At 27.9% G+C, this 24,458-nt stretch overlaps 2 protein-coding genes across 2 annotated transcripts in view; one reads left to right on the top strand and one right to left on the bottom strand.

Moving 5' to 3' along the window:
- Nucleotides 1-447: 447 nt before the first annotated feature.
- On the top strand, nt 448-850 carry LOC111621835. Its single transcript, XM_023364099.1, has 2 exons — nt 448-515; nt 580-850. The coding sequence occupies exons 1-2, from the start codon at nt 448-450 to the stop codon at nt 848-850; spliced, it is 339 nt and encodes a 112-aa protein (XP_023219867.1).
- A 2,155-nt stretch (nt 851-3,005) lies between these two features.
- LOC111621841 (chloride channel protein C-like) overlaps nt 3,006-24,458 on the bottom strand; it is a 44,249-nt gene continuing 22,796 nt past the window's right edge. The window contains exons 10-16 of the mRNA XM_023364104.1: nt 23,398-23,569; nt 17,940-18,111; nt 17,679-17,848; nt 17,428-17,607; nt 14,918-15,017; nt 8,848-8,949; nt 3,006-3,367 (exon numbers count right to left, since the gene is read on the bottom strand). Coding sequence (XP_023219872.1) covers nt 3,134-3,367; nt 8,848-8,949; nt 14,918-15,017; nt 17,428-17,607; nt 17,679-17,848; nt 17,940-18,111; nt 23,398-23,569 — 1,130 coding nt within the window. The 3' untranslated portion in view covers nt 3,006-3,133. The remainder of the gene's footprint in view (nt 3,368-8,847; nt 8,950-14,917; nt 15,018-17,427; nt 17,608-17,678; nt 17,849-17,939; nt 18,112-23,397; nt 23,570-24,458) is intronic.

Genomic DNA, 24,458 nt, shown 5'->3' on the forward strand with positions numbered 1-24,458 from the left:
ACTTGGCTTTAATTTGAGTATGTTTTTCGCGTTGGAACGAATTATTTGGTTTTACATGTAATCGTATGGGAAAAGATGATCCACCTTACGACATTTTCATGATACGATCTCAGTTTCGGAACGGATTAATTTCGTATCCTGAGGTACCACTGTAATACTGTATGCACCTTTACTATACTAAATGTTCTGCAATCATTAAAAATGTAACCACTGCTTCAACTATACTAATAAATGATATTGCAGATGGTTGGTATAGCATTTTATTAGTTGAATCAATCGACATCTGTGTGAGCAGATATTTCAAAAAATTGCTGTAATTTATTTCGACACTGCTAAAGAAAAATTGTTTTCTTATTTTTAAAGCTAGCAGTGCTAGGTAACTATAAGGCAGAAGCCATGTCTAATGTGTTAAAAAAAACTCTTGAAGAATGCAAATTAAATATTAAAATGCTTGTTGGTATTGGAAGAGATAATGTTAATGCCACGATTGAAGAAAACAGTGGTCTTTATGCCAGGTTAAAACAAGAAATACCTTCACTACTTGATACTAGTTAAATGTCTGTCAATATTTACAATTAGCTGCATCCGCTGCAGTGAAATTTTTCCTAGGCATTTGGAATTTCTGGCTACTAAAGCGTACAGTTGGTTCAATTGGTTTCGTTCTCACCAGTTAGCATACAAGCAACTTCATGCAACAATCAACGATGATCATTGTCCTTTGAAGATTGTTCAAGCATGCCAAACAAGATGGCTTTCCGTAGCTTCTATTGTTAGACGTTTATGCGATCAATGGGTTCAACTCAAGTGTGATACATCGGAAATGTTGTTCAACATGTTTAATGAACAATAATAACGTTTACTTGCTTTGTTTAAAGCAAATTCTTGATCAGGAAGAAAGAGTGAATATCATTTTTTCAGTCAGAAATGCTGATCCTAGCATGCTGTTAGCCAATCTTTTGTTTCTCAATAACATATTGTTGTACTAACACTTAATCCTTTAACGTGCAGTATACAAGACTTCGCGAACCCAAGACCTTGGGTTAGAAACCAAAAAGCTAATTAGAGAACTAAATTGCCCTAAGCCTTAACAGGAAGTTATTAGATAAATATACTTTGGGGTATTCAAAATTTCAGGCAACTTCCGGTTGCTGCCAGTAAACTGAAAGCAGTCTTTTTCGGTGCTCGACACGCCAGCAAACAAGATGGCAGCCACCGTGAGACTCGTAAGAGCTCTATTTTGCGTTGACAATGGGAATGTCAATTGTTTGTTGATGAATAAATGAAGATTAAGTTAGCACATTAATAGAATATTTTAATATACTAGTATATTTACGTATGACATCAAATTTTTTTACTTGTTAAAGTGTAATCTTATACTGCATTCTCCACGACTCACTTTTAATCTTGATTTACCCACAATCGCTATTGCAACTGTCGCCAGTCGAAGGCCGAGCTGCTCGCACAGGCAGTCCATTTGAGAAGAAACCGGCTATTGCACGCGATGATAAAGCTGACATAACTACGCAATACGCCACGAACACCAACAAAAAACAAAATGCAAGCTGGTAACAAAGATGTGTTACTGGCAAGCATAATGATAATCATATCTTTATTCTACTTACCGATATTCTGCAGTCAAATTATTTTTCTTAGGATCTTGCCACCACGTCCATGCTCTGGCAGAGCTGCAGCCATCTCCTGATACACAGTTCTATTTCTTTGGCTCTGCGTAAGTCATCTACTTTTTCTTGCCATATATCTAACAATAGCCTCATCCTCTCCAAATATCTGTTTTATTTCTCTGTCGATAGTCCAACTCTTGTTCCGCAGCCATCTTGTTTCTTCTCGCGCCCGTGGGATTGTGGGAACTCTCTTCTGACTGGATCTAGTTTCAAAAGCTCCCCTGTCGATCGCGTTGAACCTCGTTTCAATCGAGATTTAAACGGTCGAGAGAGGTCGCACCACGGCACAGTCGCCGATCTTATCACAATCTAGATTGAAATGCTCAGTATTAGAACTGGGTATTAGAATCGGTTTCGTTATTTATAACTCCTTCGGAAATTTAAAAATTCTTCATCCCTCTTTCTCTTTTCGAAATATTCATTTTTTTCATTAACCTGTTCTCATTAAATAAGTTCAAAAATAAATTTAACGTAACATGGAAGTCCAGATCATTCGCCATTTTGCTTGTTTTCCTTTCTCATATCCCCAGCAGTCAGCGTTTGTGTTCACTCGAAAACGCCAGCAGTTGCGTCACTTCTGACAGCATCTCACTGGATTGACGCTGAGGTTTTGAATACGTCCCTTGATTTCATTCTTGTGTAAACAAATCAGACAAAAGGTGCCAACAAATGCAAACATGTTGAAAAAGGTTTTTCAACCTTATTTATATCTAATGCCTTGAGCGTTTCTAGAGCCTCTGATTTATTAGAAGCATTGCAAATAGAATTTGATATCATTGGAAAAAATCCAGCAACGAGTTGCTTAACTTTCCCGGCAATATAATTTCAGAAATTTTCGATAAAAAGCACAGGAGTTAAGCTTCAAAGAGAGTGAGCAAAATTATGCTCCCTCTGCAATCATCATCCATGCATACAGAAAAAAACTCCGATTTTTTGGCATTTCTCGACACTTCAAGGTCCCCCAATGCAAGTGTTGCATATCACTGTAGACTGCGAAAAGATGTGGGTATGCTCCATTTGTTTGTAACGGGGATAGGTATACAAAGTATGCAAAAGCAAGGCAAAAGAATTGCTAAAACATGAATTATAGTGGTGCATCAGTGAGATCTCCGATGCCTTTAAAGCTGCATGCATTTATAATTCATTTTACAGCAATTCCTTCACCTTGCTTTTACGTACACTGTATACTTATCGCTCCTACAAAACAAATGGAACATACTCATATATTTTCATTGTCTGAAAGTTAATGCATCAAATATAAGTTTGTGTACACTTAATGTATTTAGATGAAAAATTTAAGAACATTTTTTATACATATATTTTTTTAGCAATTTTTCTTGTACTGTTCATAACAAAAACAATTAATTAATTCTCATTTGATTTGAATTATTATTTCAAAATAACATTTTTAAATTTAATAAACAAAAACATAACAGTGATAAATGTTTAGTCTATGACAATTCTTCCGCTCGTCCTTCCAGTAGTAACCTCTGATTGATAATTGTTCCTAATCTTTCTTCTAATTGAAATCCCATCAAATCTTTTCGAGTAATGATTCCAGTGACACGATTTCTTCTGTCGACAATGGTCAAATGTCTCAATCCTAGTGAACGGAAAACGATGTAGGTCCTGTGAAGAGAAAATGTTTCTTGCACAGACATGGCTGATAGATTTGCATAAGGAACCTGGAAAGAGATTTATGACAAAATACAATTAATGAACTAAATCAAAAGATATTTGAAATTTTAATTTAAAAATATTGACAATAAACTATTATTCTATGAATTTTCTTAATATCTTATATTAATAGAAATTTATTTTTAAAAATTAAAATAAACTTTAGTTTTTTACGGCAACACAGTTTGCAAGTTCAATACGAAAAATGAACACATTTCGTAAATTTCAAAGGAATTTTTCTCAAGTAAAATCAAACCAAGAATCTACGTTATTTTTGATACATAGTAAAAACGAATATACGAGTATTTACTGTATATCAAAGTAAACTAACATTAAAAAGTGGAAATTATAGGTGAAAAAGAAAGTTTATTGATAGATGTCAGTGCCGTAATATCTATCTTGTTTGCAGATCCATCAGCAAATCTCAATATTAACACTGTAATGGCGATGACATGCTTAACAAATGAGGAAGAAACCGGAAGTAACTTGCCACAACTAAGCGATCAATGGCCGATGCTGACTGTAGCAGACTGTAGTGTTAGTTGAAGAGCTCAGAATGGCCTCAGATCTCCTGGGACTTATTGTAAAGACGAAAGATCGTTTGTAGTAATTACTCTATTATCTGTATACACAAGCAAGAGTTAGAAGTTAAGTATTAATAATAAGCGTTGACGTAATAAACTCTAGAGCAATGTTTCCCAAAGTGGTTCCTACGGATTCCTGAGGGTCCTTGGAACCGCTGATGGAATCCGTACAAAATTAAAGTTAATTTGGGGTGCGTGGACAACATCAGGGAGGTCCGTGAAAGGTTTAATAAAAAATAAAATGATTCATAATAATGAAAATGGTCGCAAAGTTAAAAATAAACAGCAATAAATAAATTGGTAGTCATTTTTACGTTCTGAGTAAAATATAAGTATAGATAAGTACATAAAATACAAGTAATGACAAGCATTGCACGGTGGGTATACTAGCTAAAGCTTGCTCACTTTGAATATGGGATCTGTGCATCATTTATTCCATGCATTATGACATTTTAGACTTTTATAAGTTTATTTAATTTTTCTTTCCAAAACAGTGATAATTATTGGTTGTTTTTCATAATTATAAAAACTATTTAATGAATAAAAATATAAAAATAATTCATTTATTTTGATCAAAAATGTTTTTCTATGAAAATTCAATACATAAAACAAAAAACTTATTAATTTTATATTTTTTTAATGTTATTTATAACCCAATTAGAAATAAATTATACATTTTTTTGTTTTGTTTTCACTCAATTATACCCGTTTTTCAAAAACAGGCAAGCTTTAGCCAGCCAGCCTCTCCCTCAGCTCTGCACACCCCAAGAAGTATCATTGTTCCTGATAAAAGTCGGATCTGAGACCTTCACACTTTTATCCTCCACTTTTATCCAAGTATACTTTTGTATACTTGCTGAATTTATCACGGAGGATATACTATCCTCCATGATAAATTCAGCAAGTAATACATCTATATTTTAATTGACATAAAAAATATTTTCTAATATATAATTGTTTATAAGTCACGAAAGTAGTCATTTTCGTATTTATTAGTTTGTTTTCCTTTTGTGCTAACGGTATGCCGCAGAGGCGAAAACCGTCAGTCAAGTATGTCTTTTGCACGAAAGAATAAATATCAAATATCAAAATAAATAATACTTTAAATAAAACATTTTGATATTTATACTTTATTTTTACGTCACCATTCACCATTGAAGACATCAAAGTTAAATTTGTAATTTTGCTATCATGTAGTTGTGTAGAGTTATTTCATTTGGGGGTTCATGGTCTGTGGACATAATGTTTGGGAACCATTGCTCTAGTCTAGATCATTGGTTGTCAATTCGGCCATACATAATGTTCTTGTGTGCCAACCTGCTTTTGTTTAATCTAAACGATTTCTGTTATAGCGTTTACCTCTTCAGATTTTGTCAACAACTCGTCCAGTTGTTTACCATCTCGGTCAAAGAAACAAATAAGCTGTCGATAATGCAATTTGCAATTTGCAATAAGCAAAGCATTTCTCCAGAAATAATATAAACTGGAGGCGATGACCTAAATTATAGCCAAACAACCAGCTTTTGGTCAGCTACGCAAAAACATATCTTTGCGGATCTGTAAAAAGATTATTTTATTTTCTAGTTTTATTACAGTAGTATTCTTTACAGAAGTTTCTGTGTGTGAATTCTTCCGTAGTTATATCAAAGAAACTTTCATTTTATACTGATTTAGCAAGTTCTACTATAGCACTTATCCCTTTTTTGCCGGTGCAAATACTTTTCCTGAATGAACTGGCTGTGGCCATATCCTTTTCCGAGCTTGCATTTAACGTTGATAGCTTTACTTCATCGAGCGAGAGCGCTATGATTTCAATACATCCCATTTTCTGGCATACAGAACGTATTCCCGTCTCAGTATAGAATATTTAAGGAAAAAACTGTGTATTTAGTTCCTTCGACACTCCTCCCAATTTTTTAATACTGCATTCTGGTTTTAAAAAGTAAAATTAAAATGCACACTTTTATTTATCAGGAAAAAAGGAATTAAATGAAAGCGTTTACAATTAAAATTTATCCTTAAAATATTCAACATGAATACATGCAAAATAGCTTAGCTATATCAGGTAATTAGCTATATCAAATAATAAAATAATAACGTGTTTAATTAAACAATAGCATTTTTATTCAAGAGCTGGACTAAATAGAGGATACCTGTAACCTACGGAAGACCGTTTGGAGAATTCATTAGCATTTGGGACCGCGACTTTACGTATAAGATGCAGGGCGATTTTTGAGCTTATTTTTGTGACAGAACTTGCATCTTATACCAGTATGTGGTAAAATACGGTAGTTGGCAATTTGAAACGTATTCTACGCTTCCATCACTTCACTAGATCCAATCAAATTTTTTCAAAACCCACTGCAATCTCCAATTTTCTGAAGTTAGGAGTTTTAAAGGTAGATATAATGTCATGATTCACAAGAAGAAAAGAATAGTGATGTTGTAAAGTTACATCCAACTTAAAAGGGGAGAAATTTTCCATATAAAAAGTTTTCGGCAATTCTCTGCGTTGTAGAAGTATGGTTTATGTAAAAAGTGATTTATACACTTTTTGCATAAATCCTAGATATACAAGTTAATTAATAATTAATTAACCTGTTATTAGCTGCAAAGACCAGTTCAATTTCTGATACATTTTAGATCTACCAGAAATATGCCATATAACAGTATGAAACAATTATACAGTATATATTAAATAAAAATTGCCAGAACAAATATGACATTTATAGAAAAATATATTTCTTTTTGACTTAAGACTCATCTATGTATGTATAGTCAAAAAGAAATATACTGTATTTTTCTATAAATTATACAGTATCTTTATGACGTCTGTCATCATCATCATCATCATAGTTATATATCTGAAGATTTCTTTAGTAAATAAAAATGGTTAAATTATTACTGTTATCACTTTAAATGAAATACATGAAATCAATTTTATAAAAGAATAAGAATATATTTCCATATGCTATTTAGGCTACTATAACGCATTAGGCCTATATAATATATTGATGTGTGAATTTTCAACTTAAAATAAATAATAGAAATAATGTCACCAATAAGTGAAAAAGCAACTGCTGTGCCAAATTTTGTATGTAAACAATAAAAATTGAAAGCTCTTTATATCAATAGCTTTAAAATAGTTCATATCAGCAACATAGACTTAAGTTATATATAAAACCTACGATCTAGATCAGTGGTTCCCAATTAGTTTTTCCTGCGTACCACTTCAAGAAAGAGCTCAAACTCGTGTACCCCTTATAGCAGAAATTCATATTAATCCATACTAATATTATAAATTCGAAGGTAATTCTGCCTATCTGTTACCTTTTCACTTCTAAACCACTGAACAGGTTTTAATAAAATTTGGCACAGAGATAGCTTATATGTTGGAGATGGACACAGGCTACATTTTACTGCGAGAAAATATCTTACTCCCATGAGAAAATTCGATATAATGCAGGCGAAGCTGTGGGTAGACAGCTAGTAATAAATAGAATAAGTTTTTTTTTACATTTATTACCTTTATAATACAATTCTAATAATAATGAAAACAACATAAGGTTATTTGATTTTAATGTGACAAATGTGCATGATTTTCTTTGCACAACTTTGTAAAATCTGGTTGCTTTTTTGGTCAGCTTCAGTCTTGAGTCATCTTCGAGTTGAAGTAGGAGATGTTTAGTTTTCATGTTTGTCACAGCCGAAAATCCGCTCTCGTAGAGATATGTTGTGCAAAATGGTAGTAAATATTTTATTGCCGCTTCGTTGACGTGATGATAATGATAATTGTATAATTTTTGTTTCTAGTGTAAGAATTTCATTCATGCATTTTTTTGATGAAATTTCGAGAATATTTTTAGTTATAAATAAATGAATTTGTACATTCGACATCGTGTTGTAAATTGCCAAATTTTTGACTGTCCACCCATTATTCTTTTGATTGCTTAATCTCATGCATTTAAATTTAAATCAACCGATTTTAGATTGCCGCGCGTACCCCTTCACGCAATTTTGCATACCCCCAGGGGTACGCGTACCACTAATTGGGAACCATTGATCTAGATAAACAAGTGGATGAAATCTGTCCTGTCAGAATGCTATTCTAGTATACTTTTCTAGAGCCAGAGCATGTTCTAGAACAAATAGCAAAAAATACTTGTACTGTGTATGGGGAAGATACTGCTAAACTCTGAATGTCAAATGTGGTTTTCATTCAGGAAATTTTGAACTAAAGGATACAAAACATACGAGCCCCCAAAAACTGTTGAAGAGAAATTGAGAGAAGAAATTTTTAAAGAAGTGGTTATTTGTGATGTTAAAGAAATTTAACACCATGAATAACCACTCGTGAATTTGCAACAAATCTTAGTATGTCACTGACATGTATTGTTGAAACACTTCATCCACTTGAAATGGTTGTAAAACATACTGATGATTGTGTTCTGCACACAGCATGTTGTTTTTCACTTATGAAAAAAATGAACTGAATTGAGTATAATTTTGTCTGATAAAGGTAGGCAGCTGTAAGGTTTTATTTTATTTTTAAATTGGTTACTCATTTTTATCACAGAGAACTTTTTTACAGATGAATGAAAAAATTAAAGGTCAAATAAAAATATTTGTTATTAACTGAAAATCTGTTGTAGAGAGTGGTGATTGTTCAGTCGAGTACTGATGTACCACTGTATTCATTAACATGATTTTCATATATGCGGTAACATTCAGAAATTTATTATTTGCATTAATCAAGGAATATCTATAGTATGTAACCTGTATAAACTATAGAAGAGTTGTTCAGTCCCTTGGAGTTTCGTTATAGACAGGTTTGACTGTATTAGGAAACATAAAAAATTTTCATGTAAAAAAGAATTTTAATAAAGTTTCAAATAGTTACATACCAAATTAACTTGCATATTATCAAAATCTTCACTTGATAATTTCTTCAATAAATCATTAAAACTGCTGGATGCAGAAAGTTTCTCAATATCATCATCACAAAACTAAAAATGAGAAATGATTTGTGAAAATTTCAATTTAGTTTAAAAAAAATGTTTTATTTATTTGAAATATATTTATCTAGATCAAGCTTCCATTTAGAATGTACAGTACAAGATTCAATTTATAATGCACTCAATAAATAAAATAAGAATTGAAATTTGAATCTCATTCAATTTATTCATTATCATTCAAATATCATAAAACCTGAATTTATCACACACCTATACTTAGTGGACAAAATATCCATCCTGGCCATAGTAATAAGACTATTAATATATTTTTACCTGGATTAAGTGAACACTGCCATCTGTAGACAAAAGACAAAAAATTCCTACACTCCTTCCTTTCAAAATCTCTGTTAAATAGACAATATTACATGCTTTCCATGCATATCAGTTAAAAACTATCATGATGTCTTTGGGATTGTGGGAACTNACATGCTTTCCATGCATATCAGTTAAAAACTATCATGATGTCTTTGGTATCATTGTTTCGTAGAATTTCTGTGTTCTTAAAGTTGTCAAATGATGTTTTCACAGTCCATTTTTAGATAATATTCTAATACTCTTCATTAAACAAATTACCACCTTTTTAAATATTCCAGCAAATAATTTAATATCGTAAAAACGTTTTCGATTGTCTTTAACGATCTTCATCAGTTAAATAAAAAGAACATTAAAGAAATAGAACATAAATTAAAATTACGAAAAAATAACTGCGCATAAGTATGTAATGATATGCGCTTAATGGAATGAATACAAAAAGATAGGGATATAAGAATATAAAAAATAAAATAAAAATAAAAAGCTCAACAGTTTTGCATTAAAAACTAATGCCTCATAAAAATTACAGTTTATCTTCATAAAATGATTTCCATGCTGTAGATAGAGAGTGGGCTTCCCTATGATTGATACAAGAAGTTTTCCCTTAGGCTTTATAAATCTCAAGCTTTTCAAGATGTTTGATGGAGTGCTTGTTAGACGTGGGTTTTTTCGTAATTTTAATTTATGTTCTATTTCTTTAATGTTCTTTTTATTTAACTGATGACGATCGTTAAAGACAATCGAAAACGTTTTTACGATATTAAATTATTTGCTGGAATATTTAAAAAGGTGGTAATTTGTTTAATTCTTTCTAGTTCCAGTATAAGTTAATATTTTTAATACTCTTCATATCAAACATTGGGAGATTGATGGTGCATTTCTTCTTTGCATAATGAAAGAAAAGCATTAAAAAACTCAGAGAATTCTGAAGAAAAAATAACAGAAGTAGAATAAATGAAATAAATCATGTGCTGGCAAAACTGGCAAACATCCTGTTTGAAAAGCTTTCAATAGCATATTCTGTAATGTTATCTCCTAGTTTGCAACGTTTGCAATGTTAAGAACTATTCCATTCCAGAACTTTTCTTTAAATTTCTTTAAATGAATTAATAATTAGTTTCTAATTATGTTAATTATTTATTGCATAAAATTGGCTTTGTAATATCAACAATTCTTTGTCTATTTCTGATTACTGCTTTTATTACATCTTTTCTTTGTTACAAAGCAAAAATATGTCTTTATTATTTAAAAATCCATGCATTATGTTGAATATTGTAATATATATGAAAATTTTTTAATGAACATGAGTTAAGCAGACAAAGCTTTTAGTCCTGAGTGTGTTTACTAAACCAGTTTTTACTGTATATCAAAATTTAATTAATTTATTCATCATTAAAGTTTCTAACATATAATAATAAATCTATCTGTAATGTAAACTTAATAATTGGAATAATTAAATATTTTAATATGAAATATACTGAATTTTACAATTTCAGGTGCAATTTGTTTCATGTGTATGCGTGTGCATGTGTGTACTCATCATGATTTAATTTTAATGGCTAGTTAATTCAATTTAATTAATATTTTAGAAATCTGAAAGAAGCAAGACTAAAACCTACCTATTATTTCCAAACAAGCAATTATTTATTGAGACATCGTCACAATGCCAGGCTGCAATTTTTAATCATAATTTTTTTTTTAATTTAAAGTATATTCTTTCCACCTCAAATTAGTAGTGTCTTGCCCCTGTACACCATACTTTTCCTTTAACAATAGAGTTATGCCAATCATCTATCAACTCCTTTCAGGGAAAAATTTTAAAATTGAAATACAGTGGGTGATCGGTTAACGAACAGATCGGATAACGAACACTTTCGCGAAAGATTTTTATGTTCAGACAACGAATACATGATCGGATAACGAACACTGCACAGAATGAACACAAGAAGAAGCGACGTAAAATAATGAATACCGATTGGTCTTCTCTTGTCTTCAGGCAACAATTCGAAACTTTTCGGAGTGTGGGAGACATCGACATCGACGCTCAAGCCGGTATATACCAATCGGATAGTATTCCTCCAAACTTTAAAACTCTCCCTTGTATTTCCAGCCTTTTATTTTTCTGACAAAACAATTCTTTTATGTATTCGCGAGACTGTCGGGTAGGCACAAGTTAAGTTTTGCGTCTGTTTTTTTTTCTTTTCAAAAGGTGAGAGTATAATAGCAAAGGTAGAAAGTGGGCAGAAGATGCCTAATGTTGCTGGGCAGTATGGCGTGAACAGGTCTACAGTAGGCCGTAGTTCAATCTTATTTAAGAAAAATACTGTATAATCAAGAAGACTCAAGCAGCTAAAGGAGTAATAAAAGTCACATCTGAGAAATAAAGAACATCGAAGAGTTCATAATGGAACCTGAAACGGATCTGACGACAAAAGAACGTCAAAAACTCTTGAATGAAGAACACCAAGATACTCGGCGAGATATGTTTTCTTCTGAAAAAGAGGATTAATGCCGATATTTGCTATTAAAGATCTTTTGAAGAAGTGGGAAGATGTCAGAACAACGGTCTTAGAAAGGCATCCAAACTAGGTTGAGGCTTGGGGATTTCTACAATTGCAATCCTATTAATTACTTATGTAAAATCCTGAAGAAGAGAGAAAAGCTATCGACATTAGATTCTTTAACCCTTTCAAACGGAAAAAACATGACTAATAAAAACGCAAGACTGTGCATTTTATTGTTATGTATAAATAAACGTAGTAAGAAAGTATATATTTTTTTATTTTTAGCGGTCTCCAGAACGAATTAATTAAATTCCCATTAAAACCTATGGTAAATCGATAATCGGTTAACGAACAAAGTTTTGGAACGGATTATGTTCGTTAACCGATCACCCACTGTAATAGGACTTCTGATTTACATCAGAACTTTGTATATAGTTAATTGGGGTCACCTGCCCCTAAACTTTCTATATCTATTCTCAGATTTCATCTGTCTAACTTCATTCTCGAGATTAAGGAAGGACAGACAGACAGACAGTGGGAATTTATAGGTCTACAATTTTTACAATTTGCAGCTCAATTTAATATAAATGAGAATGGATTTCATATTGATGTCCAAACAGTATAACTGGCAGCACATTTGCTAAAACATGATGAATTTGAATGCCATTTCATCTCAGATTTCTAACAATAATTAGAAATTCACCACATGGCAATTTTAAAAGTTTATTTTTTTCCTATTTTATTTTAAAAATCAATAATTATTGAAATATCTGAATTCTGAAACAGAATTCACACTAAATCTTCTTTTCATGTATTCCACCAATATATGAATTCCATATTTCTAGTGCTAAACCAACAATAGCATTCGGAATATTTAAGTAACAAACATAAAGCAATTTTTCATAGTAAGAGCAGAATGACAAATTTCTTTTTAATATCAGTATTTAATATTACTATTTAATGGTTTTCTAGTTAAGTCAAATTTTGTTAAAAATATTAATTTACTAAAAATAATCTAAGAACTGTAGTTCTTATATTTCTATGAAACATCTGTGAATGATTAGGAATTTATCATTTTCAACATTTACAAATTAACATTTGAATACAAAGATTAATTACAAAGCTCTAATCTTTACTGTAAGTTTGTGATAAAAGTGAAATACATATTAAATAGAAATAATGAAAAAATATAAAATAAATGTAATTGCATAATGTTAAAATAAGAAAAAAATTAATATATAATTTAGTTAAGATTGGGAATACAATTAATAAGAAAAAAGGGATAATCAGTATCAACTAGATATTACAAGAAATTCAAAAAAGAACTATTTTCATATAACTGTACTGTATCTTTCAGGCATTTAAAAGTTTTCTCAACTATTCACGTGCCTTTTATTTTTTCAGTTTAATATTAGAATATCTGAAAATGCTATTTATATATATGGAATTTTTCTTTGTTTTTTTCTCCTGCTTTAATAAACTTAAAATAGTAGAAAAACATTGATTAGAAAATTTTGTATAATGCTTAATCTGGAAAAATTTTTCTATTCTTACCTCTGAATAATCCACATCTAAAATGTCTGGCTCTTCTTCTCCATAATTTTGACATTGTTCAAATGCTTTCTCATGGCATAATAAAACACTTATTTCTGTTCTGTAATTTATAAATTGAAAGAATTAATAAAAATTCTTTCAATTCAATTTAAAATATTACAGTGTAAGTTTTACAAATGAAATTTTTAAAATTTAAAACTTAAACAAAAACATTATAGATTATTTACAATTAGAATGAAAATTTCAATAATTTATCCTAATGTGTGCATTTTTTTTGTTAATCTTTGTAGAAAATGGCTTATCAAATTGAATGAAAACAGTTTGTCAATAAATTTTTATAACATTGTTAAAAATTCATCATATAAAAATTTAAATAAGTCTTTGTAACTTATTATGCAAGTTCATGTAAAATTACTACAAGAAACAATGTTTAAAATAAATTATAAATAAAATACTATTATTTTGTTTTTTTTATTCAAACAATAATGATATTTGGAACAAATAACTTTCTTTTATACAAAATTTGTCTTGTTTAAAATGAACTTTGTTGTTTTGTTTAGTTTTTTTCCTAAGATTTTAAATAAATTAAAAACAATTGAAGAAACATCATAAATAGTTAATCTTCAACGAATATCTATTTAAATATTATACAAATGAAAAAGTTTTATTGTGTTTGACATAAGAATTTTTGTTGGTTTTAATCACTTAATAAAAATGCACTAAATTACTAAATTATAACAAAAAATTCTCAACAAAAAGTAATAAATGAAAAATTATAAGAATTCATTTTTTATTCAAAAAATAAAAAAAATTGACATTGTTTTTATTTATATTTTGATGATGTTTTTATATAAAAAATAAATATTTTTAACAAATATAGTTTTCAGGATCCATTTAAATAATATTTCACTTAGTTTATATTAATCTTAGGTAAATTTTGTTCTTAGGTATTTGGATAAACTTCAACACTCTATTCAAAATTTATTTCATTAAGAATATTATTATTATGGAAACTGCATTACAATGAGTAATGCTTTAATGATCAATGAATAATTTGCCATTGTAACTTTTTATTATATACCCATATTTTGTTTTTATCATGTTATTTTCAATTAAGTATAGTTTATATATTTTTATATATTTTGTAATTTTTTAAATCTTGTTTTTAGCTTTTAATAATTTATATGTACTTTATTTATTTATTGTTGTCAATTGTTTTAGTTTTTATGGGACATATTAATTGTATTGTTGAAGGTAATGATCTAATGCTATATAGCATTACTGAGCAAATGTAAATAAATAATACTATAACTGTAGCATTAAAATCACTGTAATTCAAATACATAATAACAATTTAAGAGAGAATTTACTTGTTGAATGGCTTATTTAACAAAATATGACATATGACTGCTATGACAAATGGTATTCTTCAAAAAGTTTACTGGATAGACAAGAAAAATTACAAACATATTTAAAACAGTTTCATGTATAAAAATAAAATATTTTTTGAATAATTTTAAACAGAACATACAGATTGCTAGGACCATACAGCCATCTATCTACTTAAGGCATCAGCCAACTGCNCTTACCTCTGAATAATCCACATCTAAAATGTCTGGCTCTTCTTCTCCATAATTTTGACATTGTTCAAATGCTTTCTCATGGCATAATAAAACACTTATTTCTGTTCTGTAATTTATAAATTGAAAGAATTAATAAAAATTCTTTCAATTCAATTTAAAATATTACAGTGTAAGTTTTACAAATGAAATTTTTAAAATTTAAAACTTAAACAAAAACATTATAGATTATTTACAATTAGAATGAAAATTTCAATAATTTATCCTAATGTGTGCATTTTTTTTGTTAATCTTTGTAGAAAATGGCTTATCAAATTGAATGAAAACAGTTTGTCAATAAATTTTTATAACATTGTTAAAAATTCATCATATAAAAATTTAAATAAGTCTTTGTAACTTATTATGCAAGTTCATGTAAAATTACTACAAGAAACAATGTTTAAAATAAATTATAAATAAAATACTATTATTTTGTTTTTTTTATTCAAACAATAATGATATTTGGAACAAATAACTTTCTTTTATACAAAATTTGTCTTGTTTAAAATGAACTTTGTTGTTTTGTTTAGTTTTTTTCCTAAGATTTTAAATAAATTAAAAACAATTGAAGAAACATCATAAATAGTTAATCTTCAACGAATATCTATTTAAATATTATACAAATGAAAAAGTTTTATTGTGTTTGACATAAGAATTTTTGTTGGTTTTAATCACTTAATAAAAATGCACTAAATTACTAAATTATAACAAAAAATTCTCAACAAAAAGTAATAAATGAAAAATTATAAGAATTCATTTTTTATTCAAAAAATAAAAAAAATTGACATTGTTTTTATTTATATTTTGATGATGTTTTTATATAAAAAATAAATATTTTTAACAAATATAGTTTTCAGGATCCATTTAAATAATATTTCACTTAGTTTATATTAATCTTAGGTAAATTTTGTTCTTAGGTATTTGGATAAACTTCAACACTCTATTCAAAATTTATTTCATTAAGAATATTATTATTATGGAAACTGCATTACAATGAGTAATGCTTTAATGATCAATGAATAATTTGCCATTGTAACTTTTTATTATATACCCATATTTTGTTTTTATCATGTTATTTTCAATTAAGTATAGTTTATATATTTTTATATATTTTGTAATTTTTTAAATCTTGTTTTTAGCTTTTAATAATTTATATGTACTTTATTTATTTATTGTTGTCAATTGTTTTAGTTTTTATGGGACATATTAATTGTATTGTTGAAGGTAATGATCTAATGCTATATAGCATTACTGAGCAAATGTAAATAAATAATACTATAACTGTAGCATTAAAATCACTGTAATTCAAATACATAATAACAATTTAAGAGAGAATTTACTTGTTGAATGGCTTATTTAACAAAATATGACATATGACTGCTATGACAAATGGTATTCTTCAAAAAGTTTACTGGATAGACAAGAAAAATTACAAACATATTTAAAACAGTTTCATGTATAAAAATAAAATATTTTTTGAATAATTTTAAACAGAACATACAGATTGCTAGGACCATACAGCCATCTATCTACTTAAGGCATCAGCCAACTGCTCTGGGGGAAATAGAATTGAACCTGGACAAGCAATTCCCCAGGAATTTTTTGAGAATGATCTGTTCCTGATATGTTAAACCCTGTCCCTCATCACCCAGCTGCTTTCATTGTGGAGGCCAAACTCACAATTGGCATGAAAAAATCTTACTGTGTACAGAGCAAAAACTCAACAAATTAAAAAAAATAAAATGAAAAGAAAAATTTAGTCAATTTTTTTACACTAGTATTTGACTGAATATTTCATTTGTTTACAGTATGTTTAACTTAATTTCAATGATAAGAGATGAGGTTTTAATTTAAACTTGTAGCTCTAAGTTTTATAGGATTATTTAAATCTATTTTCATTTTTTATATCAATAAATCTATCTTTATTGATATATTTCATTTAAACATATCAATATTTTTTAATATTCATTTATACAAGAATTAGGTTCAACCAAAATGAGCAAAATGTAGAAATTATAATTTAAAAATGCTTAGCTTGTAGCAAAAAACTTATGAGTATTTACCGATTAATAGATGTTGCCTTATAGAATGATTACAAAGAGTTATGTGATCAAATAAATGTAATATTATAGGAAGTATTATGCAAAAGCTAATGATAAGAACAGGTAAAAAAATAATAAAATTTTTAAAAAAATGTCATATTCTTTAAAATTCTAATTAAAGTGTTTTATCTAGAAATATTAAGATATATATGTAAATAAAAAAATATTAAAAAATATTAAGAAATGACAATAAATTAAAAAATATTTCTTTAAAAAATTCTATTAGCTTGAAAGCTACCTTGATGATTCTTTAAATTAGATCAATTGGGTAATTGTTTTGAGGTAAGTTTTCATTCAATATTTTTAATATTTTATTTATAATATAAAATAAGATGTTAAACTATTCAACTAGATAATATTAAGAATGAACAAACAAACCTTGTCACTAAACCACAGAATGTATTTTCACCTTGATCTCCCATGTTACGAACTACAGGAAAACCTGAATGTTTAGTGTGGAGTAATAATTTGGCTAAATGTGATACACTTTCAATAGTATTTACAGTTTTTACAGGAGCAGATGCTGCATGTTTAGCCACAAATAATTCTAGATTTAAGCTGTATTTAAAAAGATTAAATGTTATATATAATAATTATGTAAAATAATAATAAAATATGTTAAAACTTACTTATTATTATTGTTATAATAAATAACAGGTTCAGAATCCAGAAATGGTATGCACTTAAATTCCAATAATGAATGATAGAATGGATGAGTGACAAAATCCCCCATCCATTTTGCAATCATAATTGCCACCATTATTAATAATAAAAACTGAACATCATTGGTTAGTTCCATCTAGAATTGATTTTAAAATAAAATGCAAAACAACTCAAGCTTATTTTAAAATAACAAATTTCTATAAATTAAATGATGCAACATTATTCACCATGATAACTGTCAGAGACATAGTTAATCGTGAAACTCCTCCAAAAAACGCAGCAGCACCTAACAAAGCAAATGCACCTGGATCCATCCATCCCCAATAACTTTCAGTATGGACACCAAAAATGTCTACCATTCCTCTTCCTACAAGTCTTCCCATCAATCCACCAATCAACCTAAAATGAAATAAAATTAACTTCTCAATAACTAGATTGATAATTAATTACATCAAACAAATCCTTTACCATCCAGTAAATAATTTTAATGTGAATTCAACAAACGTTTTTGATCTTACACAAGAAATATTTATGTCACCAAAGAGACCGGCATGAAACCAACCTCCAGATGACCACATTAATCAAACAATCCTTGCATACTGTCCAAAAAGGGTTCTAAAAGCTTTAGGAATATACATAGCTGACCCATCGGGCAATTGCATTAATTTTAAGGATGGAAAATCATCTTATATGCTTGGCAATACTTTTATGAAAAACTGGGACAATATGAATTAGTTATTATTATTTTTGTGATATTTTTACTTTTTATATTTGTATCTGTTTTAATTTTATACATTTTAAAAGATATCTGAATCTTTATTTATTCAATTTTATATTTTACATCTTTTAAATTTTTTTAAATATTGGAACAAAATATAAATAGTTCTGTGCATTCTAAATGTTGTTGACCTGAACCAAATCTTGTCTAAGATTGAAAATGTTTGTCAAGTTCACATTAAAATTATTTACAGAATGGTAAATGTTTTGTTTGATTCTAAAATGAAATTATAAATAATTCTAATAAAACACTTATCTACATATACTGTAAATTTAACAAATACATATGTAATTGGGCTGCAATTTGAAAAAATTGTAAACCTATAAATTCCCACTGTCCATCCATCTTTTCTTAATCTCAAGAATAGAGTTAAATACAGTAGAGCGTCATTTATCCGAAATGTCGGTTATCCGAAAGCATTCTAGTCAGCAAATTTAAATTTTTGCTAATGCTGTGGCGCTGCAATCTTTGGCTATGTCTTGGGCTAATCCAATATTTTTTTATTTGTGTATGTATTTTAGCTGGCAGCACTGGTACTTTTGTGTGGTGTTTTTCTGAGGACTGTGTGTCATGCTGAATCAAACGTTTTTGATACTATATTAACTTCTAAAGTATGATTTTTTTTGTTTTTATATTTTTCAATATATTTATTTTGTTTGTAAAAAATAAAAAATAATTTTTAACGATACAATAGCCATGATTATTATTTTAAAAAGTTTACGTTAAACTTAACATCGATGAAAATTCAACGCAAAGCAACACGCAATGGAAAAAAATTTCAACATGAAATAGGTTAATATATTTTTCGTACATAATCGGTTATCCGAAAAATAAGTTATCCGAACAACCCCAGTCCCCAATTGATTCGGATAAACGACGCTCTACTGTAGATGAAAGCCAAGACCATATATGAAAAGCTTAAGAGCAGGAGACCCCAATTAACTATATACTAACTTCTGATGCAAACTGGAAGCCATGTTCTTTCAATTCAAAATTTTTTCCCTAAAAGCAGTTCGACAGATGACTCTATTCTTACAGGAAAAGTATGATGTAGAGGGGCATGACACTACCAATTTGAGATGGAAAAAATATATTAATATTTTAAAAAAATAAATTAAAAATATGATTAAAAGTTGCAGTCCAACATTGTGACGATGTCACAATAAATATTTGCTCATTATAATTACTTTTTTTTATGAGTATGAACCTTATTTAATAACATTATATTAAATTTAATATTTTATTTTCTAGACAGAAATTCTCATATTAGAATACCTGTGTTAGTAAAGAAAAAGAGAAAAGTTCAGTAGGTAAAAGTTTGGAAAGTTAATTAATTTAAACTTTTATATAGAAATAAAATACAATTTATAAAAGTGTTTATTGTTGAATAATTTAAGAATTGTATTTATATAAATAAATATTTTTAATAAAATGATAAATATTTCTCACATTATTTCTTTCATATACTGTACTGTTATTTTATTACATAAAAAAGTTGTTTGGATGCAATTTAAAAAAAATTATGGACCTATAAATTTCCACTGTCATCTATTGTCTGTCCTTCTCTAATCTCTAGAATGGAGTTACATAGATGAAAGCCGAGACCAGATATGGAAAGATTGAATTAATTGATGTTGCTATAATAGAAAATTGATCTAGAAGAATTTTATAAAATGAATTAAAAAAAAAAAATTTTTGATGATTTACTTCAAATTGTCTTTTTATATATAAACTGCACTAGCGATTTGGGCAGGAGGCCCCGATTGAACTTCTGATGCTTCGTGTTATTTCAATTCAAAAAATTTTCCCCTGAAAAGAGTTAGATGACCAGCACAAGTTGACTGCTAACAGGAAAAGTATGTACAGGGGCAAGACACTACTAATTTGAGGTGGACAGCATATATTTTAAATTAAATAAATTTAAAAAATATGATTAAAAATTGCAGCCTGGCATTGTGATGATGTCACAATAAATATTTGCTAGTGCAGTTTATATATAAAAACACAATTTGAAGTAAATCATCAAAAATATTTTTCTTAAAATTCATTTTATAAAATTTTCCTGGATAATTTTCTAATTTAGCAACATCAATTTATTCAATCGTTTATCTAAGAACTAGTATAAAGAATCATAAATTATTCTCATTTCATAAAGTTTCAAAAAACAATTTTCATAAATTTATTTTCTTAATTAAGAATAACATTTTCAACTGTTAATAGTTTTTATAACCATCTTTGAACAAAAACCTTTATAAAATATAGATTTTATATAAGTTTTTATAAGATAATTTTGATGAGATGTGAGTTTTATATTTTATAAAAACTATTATTTTTTAAAGCAAAAACTTTTTCTGATATTCATCCATTCTTATTTAGATTGTATGTTATTAAAACTACTTTTCAAAAATATAAATATCTAAAGAAAACATTTCAAAATCAAAATAGGTAGTTTGTTGATATCAATATAGTACAGAAATATAAATTTCATAATTTACAGTTTATAATCTTCAGTTTTTTAGACATTCACTAAAAGGATATGAAATAAAATAAAGTTGATATTTATATCAATGAATGTCAGTTTCAATGGAATCAGTTAAATGGTTTATATGATTACATATTGCATATATAAATTTTGATTATTCTTTTACCATCTAAAAAGCATATAAGAGATGATATAGAATATATATTTTAAGAACTTTTTGAATATTGCTTTTAATGTATAGTAAAATTTCTTTTGAAAAGCCTTGGTTTATGAACATTTTAATTTTAACACAATAATAATATTATATATCTAATTTAAAATCATAATTTTAATTCAAATTGTACTTAAGTGATTTGAATTTTGTGGATATTGACAAATTGCAGCATACATAGCATTCAAGAATTGCATAGTTGATATGAGAACATTATGTAGTAAACTCAGTAAAAGTATAATGAAAGATATATTAAAAATATTTCATATTATTGCCACTAACAATGCATTCATCTCATTCTCAAATATTCTATTTATTTCTAAATATTTATCAAATAATTAAAATTGACAGTAATGGATTTTTAAAATTTGATATCTGTTATAATTTTCCTCATTGATGATATCCAAGGCACATTTCAAACACTGATTTGAGTGTAAACATTTCTCATAGAAAAGTTTTAACGGTCTGCAAAAATTATAACTCAAAAACTGTTTTGATGAAATGATAAGAAAACAGACATTTGAGGATAAATAGATATTTTTATTGCTAATAGTCAGCAAAGAATCAATTATTTGATTATATCTTATGGTCACACTGTATCTGCGAAATCCAAAAAATTATTTAATGAAAAATAAAAATCAATAAGTATAAAAATTCTTTGTTTATTTATGAAAACATCGGTATAAAATGTATTTTCAAACAATTCCAAAAAAACAAATTTTGCATACATGTAAAATTCACATTTTTTAATTAGAACATTATCTACACCACAAGGATTTCTCTTTTGAAGTTTTTCAAAATTCAACAATTATAGTATTTCATTTAACATTTCAAAACAAAAATTAATAATATATATTATTTAAAAATATCTGTAATTAAAATTATTTTTAATTGTGGATATTTTTAATTGTGTGCATATTATATGGTAATTTTGATCTGCCTTTTAAACTACAATTTACTATTCATTATATTCATTAAAACTGAACATTATTTCTTCCTTTAAAGTAGATAGAAACAGTGTTTAAATAATACTGTATAGTTATTTATTTATCAATTGTTGATATTTGATATATAACAATTATTGCCATTATAGTTCCCAATTATATGAAAAATGACAAATAAAAGCTTAAAATTTAAAATAATTTATTAAGACATTTCTTACTGAATTTAATTTGTTATTAAAATAATTTCAATTTAAACCAAAAATATTTTTTTTTAAAGTTAATTAAAATAATAAATATAATACTTACATTTTAGGTACAACAACACCACTAGCAATTGATGTCCCCGCAGACCAACAGGCCAATAAAAAGTATAATGGAAATACAACCAACATTGGTATTATATCAAATTGATAATGTGTTTCTCTTGAAAACAAATGTCTGATAGCTTTTTCACCAGTTAAAAATAATAAAGTGGCAACTACATTAAAAAAAATTAATAATAATAAATATCAGTTTAAGTTTATAGTTTTGCAAAGTTTTAAGATATAAATTTTTGCTAAATGTTATATTATTACTTTAAAATATTTTATATACAGTGATACCCCGAGCTTACACGATAGGTGGGACCGAGCGATAACCACGTAAGTTGAATTCGCGTATGTCAGGGTATAATTTCACAATTTGCGTAAAATCAAAATTCGGATGTATGTAAGCTAATAAATGTTCTCATTAATCTTATCTCGTCTTTTGATTTATTCACGGTTACAAGAAATCACCACATAGAGTCTCTCGAGTCTCCGTAGATATAAAATACACAGAAATAAATAACACAAAATAAATTGTAGCTATGTGTTGATTCCGCGCTACACGTCCGAACATGTAAGCTGAACAATAGTGTGGGGGAGTGACTAATCAAGAGTTGCCTAGCGCTCAAACAAAAGACGATTCAACGAGATTTGAAAATCGCATAACTCCGGGTTCGCGTAAGTTGAGGTATTACTGTACTTTATAATTTACTTTGTAAGTTTGTAAGTTGGATATTTTCAAATATAAAATTAGTGTAAAGAAATGATACAACTCAGATAAAAACAAAAAATTTGTTAACTTAAATTTAAATATTTTGAATATATTGTAATGAAGTATATATTGCAATGTATATGAAGTGTACAATGACATTGCAGATTATGTTTACATCAATTATTTATTCCAGAGAATTTGTAACCTAGTGAGGTTTTTACCATTTTATTGTAAAATGGTAAATAATACTTACATTTTAGGTACAACAACACCACTAGCAATTGATGTCCCCGCAGACCAACAGGCCAATAAAAAGTATAATGGAAATACAACCAACATTGGTATTATATCAAATTGATAATGTGTTTCTCTTGAAAACAAATGTCTGATAGCTTTTTCACCAGTTAAAAATAATAAAGTGGCAACTACATTAAAAAAAATTAATAATAATAAATATCAGTTTAAGTTTATAGTTTTGCAAAGTTTTAAGATATAAATTTTTGCTAAATGTTATATTATTACTTTAAAATATTTTATATACAGTGATACCCCGAGCTTACACGATAGGTGGGACCGAGCGATAACCACGTAAGTTGAATTCGCGTATGTCAGGGTATAATTTCACAATTTGCGTAAAATCAAAATTCGGATGTATGTAAGCTAATAAATGTTCTCATTAATCTTATCTCGTCTTTTGATTTATTCACGGTTACAAGAAATCACCACATAGAGTCTCTCGAGTCTCCGTAGATATAAAATACACAGAAATAAATAACACAAAATAAATTGTAGCTATGTGTTGATTCCGCGCTACACGTCCGAACATGTAAGCTGAACAATAGTGTGGGGGAGTGACTAATCAAGAGTTGCCTAGCGCTCAAACAAAAGACGATTCAACGAGATTTGAAAATCGCATAACTCCGGGTTCGCGTAAGTTGAGGTATTACTGTACTTTATAATTTACTTTGTAAGTTTGTAAGTTGGATATTTTCAAATATAAAATTAGTGTAAAGAAATGATACAACTCAGATAAAAACAAAAAATTTGTTAACTTAAATTTAAATATTTTGAATATATTGTAATGAAGTATATATTGCAATGTATATGAAGTGTACAATGACATTGCAGATTATGTTTACATCAATTATTTATTCCAGAGAATTTGTAACCTAGTGAGGTTTTTACCATTTTATTGTAAAATTGATAGAAAAAATATTTTTTATCTCCCAAAAAACAAAGTTTTTTGGCATTTACATTACGGCATTTCATGTTTCATATATTGATATATAAATAAATTAATTAAAAATGTGATAA

Source organism: Centruroides sculpturatus, unplaced genomic scaffold, assembly GCF_000671375.1.
Source record: "Centruroides sculpturatus isolate CEXI.00-Female unplaced genomic scaffold, Cexi_2.0 scaffold327, whole genome shotgun sequence".
Lineage (NCBI taxonomy): Eukaryota > Metazoa > Arthropoda > Arachnida > Scorpiones > Buthidae > Centruroides > Centruroides sculpturatus.

What these genes read in the sequence shown, in the direction of transcription:
- LOC111621835 (XM_023364099.1), top strand. Translation starts at nt 448, where the DNA reads ATGCTTGTTGGTATTGGAAGAGATAATGTTAATGCCACGATTGAAGAA. An exon ending in AACAGTGGTCTTTATGCCAG is followed by an intron (nt 516 to 579) that starts GTTAAAACAAGA and finishes ATTTACAATTAG; the next exon opens with CTGCATCCGCTGCAGTGAAA.